General features: G+C 40.0%; 1 protein-coding gene across 1 annotated transcript; it reads left to right on the top strand.

Moving 5' to 3' along the window:
* The first annotated feature begins 1,063 nt into the window (after positions 1 to 1,063).
* LOC143729582 (usherin) lies at positions 1,064 to 10,194 on the top strand. Its single transcript, XM_077220902.1, has 5 exons — positions 1,064 to 1,313; positions 7,037 to 7,287; positions 8,213 to 8,284; positions 9,731 to 9,898; positions 9,980 to 10,194. Exons 1-5 carry the CDS (start codon positions 1,286 to 1,288, stop codon positions 10,064 to 10,066), a joined length of 606 nt encoding a protein of 201 aa, XP_077077017.1. The 5' UTR covers positions 1,064 to 1,285; the 3' UTR covers positions 10,067 to 10,194.
* Positions 10,195 to 11,279: the final 1,085 nt, after the last annotated feature.

Genomic DNA, 11,279 nt, shown 5'->3' with positions numbered 1-11,279 from the left:
GAATATGCATACAAACATCTATTAGATCAAAAGCATTGCCCTCAAAATGTAGTTTTAACTAGATTAGGCTACAAGAAGTTAGCAGCAGTGTTGTTTTAGATTTTTTTTAAATATATTTTGAATTAGTTTTTTATATTTTCTGTTTTCATTTAAATTTTAGTTTAAGGTTCGGCAATTTTATTTGGCCAAAAGTGTGTTTTGTTGTTTTTATTAGCCTACTTACTTTTTAAAATGGCCTATCTCTATGATATTAAGTTTTTGACTTAACTTAAATGAAAAGGAGAAATGTTGCCTTAGCAGTTATAGCTGAAATAAAATGGTTATTTTATTTGATTTCAGTTCATATTTATTTTATTTCAAGTAATGCAATTTTTGGATATTTTAGGATACTGTTAGTTGACATATTCCCTAGTTAGCAAACAGAAGTAGCTAAAACAAATTTGTAATTTACTTAAGGTTTATTATTTTTAAGTCATGATTCTCTGTATAAATTATTCCATTAAAATTAATCCAAAATTTAGCGTCTAAGTCAACTGTGTTGTCATCCGTCCAAGAAGTCACGGCTTCCGTAGTTGTTGTGGGATTCAAATGGCCTGAAGGCGCGTTCACGCAACATAAATCTCTCAGATTTCATCAAAAAGATCTTCATTTGTGTTCCGAAGATGAACGAAAGTCTTATGGGTTTGAAATGACATGAGGGTGAGTAATTAATGACAGAATTTTTAATTTTGAGTTAATCAAGTTAAAACTGACCCTTTAAATCCCATATGTGAGTCACATGAAGTAGAATGAAATTGAAAGATGTGTCAACACAATTTTTTTTTTTATAGTTTAGGCTACATGTTAATATCATGGTTAATATCTGATCTTGTGAAACATCAGACCAGTAACCATATTAAAAACAGTTTCTTTAGTGTTTACAGGTACTGTCTGTGGATGAAAAGAGCAGGTGAGACAAAATGTGTGTACCTGGTAAAAAGGGTTTGTGTGTTCACGGGGTTGTATCAGAATGACACGGTTTTACTGCGGTAACTGATCTCTCTATCACCTCCTGTTACCATAGAGCCCTGGAGTACAATTACAGCTGCAGAGACACCTTACACACACCGTTTCTGTCCTTTCCACACTCGCCTTGAAGAGACGACACAGACCGAATAGCTTCATTTGAGTGTTTTTCCAGATGCACATCTATAAAATGTTTCAGGTCAGCGCTCATGGTTGATTCTCTAGTCCGTTTGAGGGCCTTGTCTCATGTCACACACACTCCTGGGGTCCCTGAACCCCTATGAGAGGAACCACGGACACAGACACTGGTGAGTGAAACTCTTTGTGACGTTTGCTCGTTTTATTTGAATTGTTTCATGCCACTGTGTTCATTGACCTCTGAGTTTGGACACAGATGAGATGTGTGCAGCTTTTATTAGATGCTGTTATTTGGACTAAAACAAAGAGAAGAAAACGTCAGTCCATCAGATCAATATTTTATTCTTTGCAGTGGGTCAAGGTGCTTTTTTAAAAACCCAGAGAGGTATGGAGCAAACGTGTCTTGTTACAGAGACCTCTAGCTAGGTGATTACTGCTAATAAAGATCAGGAGAGTGAAACTAGAGAGACGTGACGTTCAGGCTGTTATCAGACTTCACGACTGCACAGTATACAATGAACACAACCCACTATGAGGTCACATTATATTCAGTGTGTGCTGTCCAGTTATCATCTCAGAAATAAGATTTATCTGTTAAAAATATTTGAGTAATGCTTTACAATAAGGTTTCATTTGTTAACATGAACTAAGAATTAGCAATACTTCTACAGCATTTATTAATCTAATTGCTAATTTACACATTTAGTAATATATTTTTAAGATCAAGCCTGGTTTCACAGACAGATCTTAGACTAAGTCAGGATTAGGCCTTAGTTTAATTTGGACATTTAAGTAGCTTTTATAAACATGCTGTTGCAGCAAAACATCACTGGTGTGCATCTAGAGATAAAACACTGATATATTTTAAAGGGGTGGTTGATTGTGATTTCACTTTTCTAACTTTAGTTGGTGTGTAATGTTGCTGTTTGAGCATAAACAAAATCTGCAAAGTTGAAAGCTCAAAGTTCAAAGCTAAGGAAGACATTTGCTTTTAAAGGTGCAATGTGTAATATTTCTGAGGATCTATTGACAGAAATGCAATAAGATCCATAACTATGTTTTCAGTGGTGTATAAAGACCTTGCATAATGAAGTGTTATGTTTTTATTACCTTAGAAGGAGACATTTATATTTCCATAACCGCGGGCACCTCCTTCTATGGAGGTCTAGCAATTGTGTCGTCATGTTTCTACCGTAGCCCTAAACGGACAAACGCGCTTCGTTACTATGTTGCTCTTCGTGCAAGGAAGCAAGCTTAGTTCAGCGAATAAAACACTGACACAATGATGAACGAGTAACAATAATATTTTGCAATAACATATAGTTTTACTGAATAATTAAGTAAACATAATATCCCTTGTAAAGAAGCCTCATTGCTGAACTGGCTGCTCTCTGCTGTCTCAGACGATGACATTTTCCTGTCGGCCACCGTAACTTCTGTTGGTTGCAATTCGTAACCTCACCACTAGATGCCGCTAAAAATCACACTGCACTATTTAAAGAAATTATTTTTTAAGGACTACAACAAACGGCTAGTAGGGACAAAATGACATTCCTCACTGGTTGGCGACATCACCAACCCTAAAATCTACATAAACCACGCCCCCAGGAACAGTCCATGTTGAGAAGAGGAAGAGTCGTTGTATAGAGCACATTTGTGAGTTTGTCGCATTGGTCTTTTCACGTGCAATACAGTACATAAAACAACTGCAATAGCATTTCACTCTGTAGGCATCTTACAACAGTTCCCACACGAGCGATTTTATAGATTATCATGACAGAATATGCTAATCAATGACTTGAAGGTAGTTAACTCCACATCAGCAACATAAATTGATCAACCATTCAGAGACGTCCTGTTGCATTCTACATGTTGTCACTTCTTCTATAGTCTCTTGATCATTGTCCGACTCCAGTTTAATCATAAAAGGCAGAACATTTTCTGACATTTTAGTGCTTGTCTGCGTGAGGTAATTGGAGCTGCTATCACACACGAGCTCTTGAAGCTCCGCCTTCTGTGCCGGGAGCAGCAGCTCATTTGCATTTAAAGGGACACACATGAAACGACGCATTTATACTGACCCCCAAAAAGGGACAACTTTAACATGCTGTACAAAATTTTGAGCTAAAACTTCATATACAGATGGCGCCGCGGATGGCTGCCTCGATGTGGGGCTCTCCAGCTATTGTGTTGTTTTTTGTTCGTTTGTTCTGCGTTTAGTCATTCTTTTCCTATCAGTTTCACCAAAGACGAACTACTGGGCATTAGGAAACACACACCAGAAACCTTTTCTACAGTTTTTGATATTCGGACGTTTTGCTGGACATTCTCGTTGGAGGGGCAGCGGTGTTGTTCAAACGCGCGGTCAGACGCAAACGCGGGAAGCGCGCCGGCGCGCTGGTTAAACTCCGCGAGCGCGGCCTGCGCACTGCACTCCCCAGTATTCATCTCGCGAATCTCCGATCCCTTCCTAACAAAACGGACGAACTTCTTCTCCTCACCCGCACTAACAAGGACTTTTTAAACTCTGCTGCTCTGTGCTTCACTGAAACCTGGCTGAGTGAAGCCATACCGGACAACGCAATACATCTGCCGGGCTTCCAGCTGTTCCGAGCGGATCGCATCGCGGAACTAACTGGGAAAACGAGAGGTGGGGGATTGTGTTTCTACATTAACGAAAGTTGGTGTTCAGATGTAACATCACTGAAGAAGATGTGCTCTGCTAATTTAGAGGCACATTTCATAAACCGTAAACCGTTCTACTCGCCTCGGGAGTTTTCCTCTTTCATTCTCGTGAATGTATACATCCCTCCAGACGCGTGTGTGAGCGCGGCGCTACAACAGCTGGCTGAACAAATCGCTGAAACAGAACAAAGGTATCCTGACTCTCTTTTAATCATTCTTGGGGATTTTAATAAAGCAAATCTTTCCCGTGAACTACCAAAATACAGACAGCACGTTACATGTCCCACAAGAGACAGTAATATACTGGACCACTGTTACACCACAATAAAAAATGCGAATTTCAGAAACTGAAATCAGCTAAACCTGTAATAAGGACTGTAAAAAGATGGAGTAATGAAGCAGAGCAGAATCTACAGGCCTGCTTTGATTGCACTGATTGGACTGTTTTTGAAGCTGCTACCAACGATCTGGATGAGCTCACAGATACTGTAACATCATATATAAGTTTATGTGAGGATACATGCATTCCTACCAGGACATTCTTATCATTTACTAATGATAAACCATGGTTTACTGGGAAACTCAAACATCCTCGTCATGCCAAAAAGGATGCCTACAGAAGTGGGGATAAAATCTTGTATAACCAGGCCAGAAACAGACTGACAAAGGAGATCAGAGTTGCTAAAAGAAGCTACTCTGAAAAACTGAAAAAACAGTTTTCAGCCAACGACCCGTCATCAGTCTGGAATGGCCTGAGGAACATCACCAACTACAAGTCACCATCCCCCCAATCTGTGGACAATCAACACCTGGCTGATGATTTAAACTCATTTTATTGCAGATTTGAAAAGCCCTGATTCACACCACACACCCGGTCTGATCTGCACTTCACACATACACCATCACCTCCTGCACTCCCATTCCTCCCCCCTCCTGCCATCCAACCTGAGCTTAAGGTCTGTGTGGAGGACGTGAGCAGAGTCTTCAAAAAACAGAAGACTAGGAAGCCAGAAGCCTCAGGCCCAGACGGCATCTCATCTGCTTGTTTAAAAGCCTGCGCTGACCAACTGGCCCCGGTCTTCACGCAGATCTTCAACAGATCATTGGAGCAGTGTGAAGTTCCCTGCTGCTTCAAACGCTCCACTATCATTCCTGTCCCCAAAAAACCCAAAATCAGTGGACTTAATGACTACAGCCCTGTCGCTCTCACGTCTGTGGTCATGAATTCGTTTGAAAGACTGGTGTTGGCCCACCTGAAGGAAATCACTGGACCCTTGCTGGATCCCTTTCAGTTTGCTTACAGAGCAAACAGGTCTGTGGATGATGCAGTCAACATGGGACTGCATTATATCCTGCAACCTCTCGACAGACCTGGGACTTATGCAAGGATCCTCTTTGTGGACTTCAGTTCGGCCTTCAATACCATCATGCCTGATCTTCTCACAGCCAAACTGACCCAGCTCCCCATACCATCCTCGATCTGTCAGTGGATCACCAGCTTCCTGACGGACCGGCAGCAGCGAGTGAGACTGGGGAAACACACATCCAGGACTCTCACCACCAGCACTGGCGCACCCCACTGCTCTTCTCCCTGTACACTAATGACTGCACTTCTAAAGACCCCACTGTCAAGCTCCTGAAATTTACAGACGACACCACTGTCATCGGTCTCATCCAAAACGGTGACGAGTCTGCTTACAGACTGGAGGTTGAACAGCTGGCTGTCTGGTGCAGTTATAACAACCTTGAGCTGAACACGCTCAAAACAGTGGAGATGATCGTGGACTTCAGGAGGGAGAGCCCAGCACTCCCCCCACTCACCATCATGAACAGCACTGTGGAAGCGGTGGAGCCATTCAGGTTCCTGGGCACCATCATCTCTCAGGACCTGAAGTGGGATAATCACATTGACTCCGTTGTGAAAAAAGCCCAGCAGAGACTGTACTTCCTTCGCCAGCTGAGGAAGTTCAACTTGCCACAGGAGCTGCTGATTCAGTTCTACTCAGCCGTCATTGAGTCTGTCTTGTGCGCTTCCATCACTGTCTGGTTTGGTTCAGCTACCAAATCAGACATCAGGAGACTACAACGGACAGTCCGGACTGCGGAGAGGATTATTGGTGCCCCCCTGCCAAACCTCCAGGACCTGTACTCTTCCAGAGTGAGGAAGAGAGCAGGTAAAATCATCACAGACTCCACTCACCCTGGACACCTCATGTTTGAACTGTTACCGTCAAGACGGCGACTCAGATCACTGGCCACTAGAACATCTCGGCACAGGAACAGTTTCTTCCGACAGGCCATTTCCCTCCTGAACAGTTAACACTCCTCCCAAGGCATATGCCTGTAAGTGCAATACTCCCAATGTTTAGTGCAATACCCTACAACTCAGGTGATACTTATATGTAGATTTATTTATTTATAATATTCAAAACACTGTAAATATCTTCATAATCTGTAAATGTCGACTATTCTGACTAAACCCAACTGTGATACTTTTATTCTCATATATTTCTATTTTTTACTCTTATAATTTGTAGTATTATGTTTCTTGTTGTATTTGTATATGTCCACTGGAAGCCTCAGCCAAAACAAATTCCTTGTGTGTGTAAAGCTCTTTCTGATTCTGATTCTGATACACACTCTGGGCCAACAGACTTATTTTACATATTGTAAAAAGGGCCATTATACCACGCCTTTAATATATGCCAGTGCAAGTTGCTTTCCGTTAAAACAGCTGTTTACCAGATCACTACCAGTCAAGTCACCGTTATTTACATAGCGCTTTTTACAATACAGATTGTTTCAAAATAGATTTACAGTGATAACAAATAATGCAACAAACTTTGTTTCTAGAAGAAAATAGCGTCACAGTCCAGTTTAAGTTCAGTGATGGTTTGTTCTAAAAAGTTATTAATTTAGTTAATTTATATTGCCTCTCTGGAGAAAACAGCGATGTCATCGTCCAGCTCAGTTCAGTTCTCATATAATGGTGTCAATGCATGCAGATCAATAATAATAAATGTCCACAACTAAGCAAGCCAAAAGCCAAAGGCGACAGATCATTACCAGATCACTTTTATGTACTGAAGTTGCGTTCAGAATACATAAATGCAAAAGTACATGAAATGTTAATTGACATGCATGACAACTGTCCTTCCCGGCTCTAAAGCAGTGTTGTGTTGTGTTGTGTCTGCCGCCATGACCTCAGGTTTCGAGGCACCCACTCCTGCCGGTGGTCGTCTGGGTGCAGGTGCGGGAGGTTCACCGTTTTACCGCGAGCTGTGGTTCATCGTGCTGATGGCTGGAGTCGCGCTCGTGCTGTTGGCTCTCATTCTGGCTATAGTTTTACACAAGGCTTTGAACAAACCACCGTTCACCCGAGAGCGACCGCCGCTTGTCCCACTGCCACTGCATCGCCGCAGCCCGTTGACCAACTACCCACCCAGCAACTCCTACCTGGTGAGGCCAAAAAAACCTGATTTTCAGGGATGTGCCGATGTATATCTGCCGATAAAAGCAATTACTTTCACCGAGGGCCATCAACAATTGTTTATTGTTTAAAAACCAGGGGCGATTATATCTGTCAATCAAAAGGGGGATGGAAAAAACGTGTCAAACTGCAATTCTGAAGAAAGTGAAGAAAGTGGTTGCATCCAAATCGTATAGCCTACTTCCCTAGGCTACTATAAAGAAGTATGTCCGAATTCACAATACTCATAAAAGTGCATGCAAAAAATCCCCGGATGACCTACTACTTCCGGTGAGATTCTGAAGTGTGCTTATGATGGACACTTTATTCCATCCCATGAGGCCACAAGAGAGGATTTGTGAATGACAGTGAAGCGACGCAAATGACGTTGGAAGGTCACATGATAATGACAACATGGCGGATGTAGTACGTCCAGATTAAATTCATGCTACACAATGTTGCTGAGCAATGTTGCCGTCAATGCGTAACCAGATGAGACGCAGGGCCCTCGACCGATCTAAATTATCCAGATAGAAATGTATTGCCCATTTTCAATGGGAAAGTGCCCAAGCAGCAATCGCTCGGCAAGATTGCCCAGCAACATTGCTCAAAAAGTTGCCCTGTGTATCATCACCTTTATACCATGTAGAACATACTCTTTTAGAGGTAGTGGAGTGATTACTTATTTAAAATCAGTAGCCTACCTGATCAAGAGAATATGCGATTTCAGATGCAGCCAATGTCTGTTGAATGTTGTGTTGAAGTTATGACCGTCAAAGATAATGCGACAATAACTTACCAGAATTGTAAAAAAGCGACGTTAAACAGGCTCTAAACCAGGGTTGCCAGGTCTGCTTTTTTTCCTACACATGCATGGAATGACAATTAATGAGTATGTTATATGTTCCTCGACAGTTCGACATGGTTCCAGAAACAGTGGGCTCTCCGAACAGCGTCACACTGAAGGCCTTCACGATGCACATGGAGGTCAGAGCTTCATTTTATGAACTTCGTGTCACTAAAAGAGCCATATTTTGCAGATTCAACTTCTCAGTTTTGAAATTATATGTAGGATGAACAGTATACGGTAAAAAACACACACACACACAAAAAAAACATTCAATCTTTAAGTAATTTCCGCACCACTGGCAGCACCAAGTGGAGTAAAAATGAATGACTCTAAGTTGTCTCTGTATATACAATTGTGCACTGTAAAAAAATTAGCTAACTTCAAAGAAATTAGGCAACTTATTACACTTACCTTGTTAAGTTAACTGAACTAATTTGCTCTAATGAAAGTCAACTTAAATACTTTTGTTCATTTAATGAGTAACAGGTAGTCTTTTGAAATTAAAAATTCTTGTCAAGGAAACTATAGAATGTTTAGTATTTAACAATGCAAGCAGCTACAATCCTTGTTTTTCATCTCCATGTTTGATTTTCAAAACTATGATGTTCATGATATGAATATTAAAAACCAGAGGCAAATATTTTACCCAGGCAAATATATTGCAAACAAAAGTTCCGAGATGCAAATATACACTTCAACACACAAATCTCAAACATGGTGCTGATCAACAATTGTAATTCAGTAAAAATATTAACCATATGACAGTTAAATAACAGCAGCAGCATAAATCAAGCCACTAAATGCAAAGCAATGATAATTTTTAATAAGTTACCACATCATTTTTTCAAGCTGCAATACATCCTGGGAAATGGCACAACATTGTTTAATGTAATACATTTTTACAACTACTTTTTTTTTAGCTAAACTTATTTTTAAGTTCAAAGAGTACCTGTTACTCATTAGATGAACAACTATTTAAGTCTACTTTAATTGGAGCAAATTAGTTGATATAACTTAAAAGAATAAGGCAACCTTTCGCACTGAACTTTTTAAGTTAGCTAAACTTTTTTTAAAGTGTAAAAAACTTGACATTAAAATGAGTGTTATTTGACTAGTAGTTTTATTTGTTTTTATACATATTTTGAATTAGTTTATTATTTTTCAGTATTCTATTTAATTTTATTTCAAGTTGTATTCATTTTGTTGTCTGTTTTTTTTTCCGTTTTAAATGTGTGTGTATAGATAGTTTTTATTATTATTTTAATTCACCTAGTTGTTTACCAAAGCAACATTTCTCATTTTCATTTAGCTTAAGTTAAAACTAAGTTTAAGTTTTTTATATATTTAATATTTCAGTTAGTTTATTTTAAATAATAAAAATATATTTTTTAATGATTTTTTAAGTAAATTAAATATTTATCTAATAAATATAGATCTAAATGAACATAAACAATCTTAAGCTAATATCATCTAGTTTTTTTATTTTTAAACATGCTTTATTTTAGATTGGTGCCTCTTAGAGTTCTTTCTTCAGATTTCTGGAGGTGACGAAGCCTCTTCTCACGTGTTGTTCTGTTGTTCAGGAGGTGATTGAGGGTAAAATGGTTGATGAAGACGGTTCTGCAGAGGGTGTGGTGACCGTCTCAGGTCTGTACAAACAGAACGCTCTACAGCGCAGCGTCAGTCAGCTGATTGACAAGAAAGATGAGGAAGCGTGGGAGCCGCACTTCAGACGCCTCGACAGCGGCCTGGTGAGAACATCAGGATTTATGTTGCACTTGCTGCTGCTGGAAATGCTTTATTTTTGGCTGATATATGGTTTTGATTGTCAGTTTGAAGGTGAGGAGTTTGTGGACAGCATCAAAGGCTTCAGCACAGTCAGGAAAGAACACACCATGTTCACGGACACTAACCTTTGACCTTCCTCATGACCTCTGACCCTCATCTCATATGAGAGCAGGATCAGCACTTTCTCTAAAAATCACCTCATATCAGAGGAAAATAAACTGAACTATGTTTTGGTGAAGTTGGACTCTCGTCTCTATGGACCTGACAACACAAACACAGACAGGAGGAAATGACATTATACAGCAGGCCAAAACAACAACAACAACAGGTTCACATCAATATTGAACCAATGACTTGAAACTAATATTTCTCTAAGATGGTAAACAAGCATTGCTTAAAGTTGGCTTAGATGGAATATTTATTTTAACTGAAAAATTTCAAAATCTTTTTCTGAAAATTCTTTTTTTTTTTAAGAAAAAAAAGAAAACCATGTTGTGGCAGAAGTAATATTTAAGAGGTTACTTGATGATAAATTTATTAAAGACAACTTTTCATTAAAACTTTGTATGAAGGCGTCATCCGTCTGTTAGAAGTCACCATCCCTGACAGTTAAACGGAAGTTAGTGTTTGCTTTCTGCAGAGAGATGTTCACATCAAGGACTCAAGCAGTTCATTTTATAATATACACTCACCTAAAGGATTATTAGGAACACCTGTTCAATTTCTCATTAATGCAATTATCTAATCAACCAATCACATGGCAGTTGCTTCAATGCATTTAGGGGTGTGGTCCTGGTCAAGACAATATCCTGAACTCCAAACTGAATGTCAGAATGGGAAAGAAAGGTGATTTAAGCAATTTTGAGCGTGGCATGGTTGTTGGTGCCAGACGGGCCGGTCTGAGTATTTCACAATCTGCTTAGTTACTGGGATTTTCACGCACAACCATTTCTAGGGTTTACAAAGAATGGTGTGAAAAGGGAAAAACATCCAGTATGCGGCAGTCCTGTGGGCGAAAATGCCTGGTTGATGCTAGAGGTCAGAGGAGAATGGGCCGACTGATTCAAGCTGATAGAAGAGCAACTTTGACTGAAATAACCACTCGTTACAACCGAGGTATGCAGCAAAGCATTTGTGAAGCCACAACACGCACAACCTTGAGGCGGATGGGCTACAACAGCAGAAGACCCCACTGGGTACCACTCATCTCCACTACAAATAAGAAAAAGAGGCTACAATTTGCAAGAGCTCACCAAAATTGGACAATTGAAGACTGGAAAAACGTTGCCTGGTCTGATGAGTCTCGATTTCTGTTGAGACATTCAGATGGTGTAAACAGAATGA

Source organism: Siphateles boraxobius, unplaced genomic scaffold (genome assembly GCF_051911475.1).
Source record: "Siphateles boraxobius isolate OS27281-9 unplaced genomic scaffold, OSU_SipBor_1 8, whole genome shotgun sequence".
Lineage (NCBI taxonomy): Eukaryota > Metazoa > Chordata > Actinopteri > Cypriniformes > Leuciscidae > Siphateles > Siphateles boraxobius.
Note: the sequence above shows the minus strand (reverse complement) of the source record. Positions and strands in the feature narration are given on the sequence as shown.

Coding starts and splice junctions, on each gene's coding strand:
- LOC143729582 (XM_077220902.1), top strand. CDS start 1,286: ATGAGAGGAACCACGGACACAGACACTG. Junction 1,314..7,036: donor AACCACGGACACAGACACTG/GTGAGTGAAACT, acceptor CCATGACCTCAG/GTTTCGAGGCACCCACTCCT. Junction 7,288..8,212: donor CACCCAGCAACTCCTACCTG/GTGAGGCCAAAA, acceptor GTTCCTCGACAG/TTCGACATGGTTCCAGAAAC.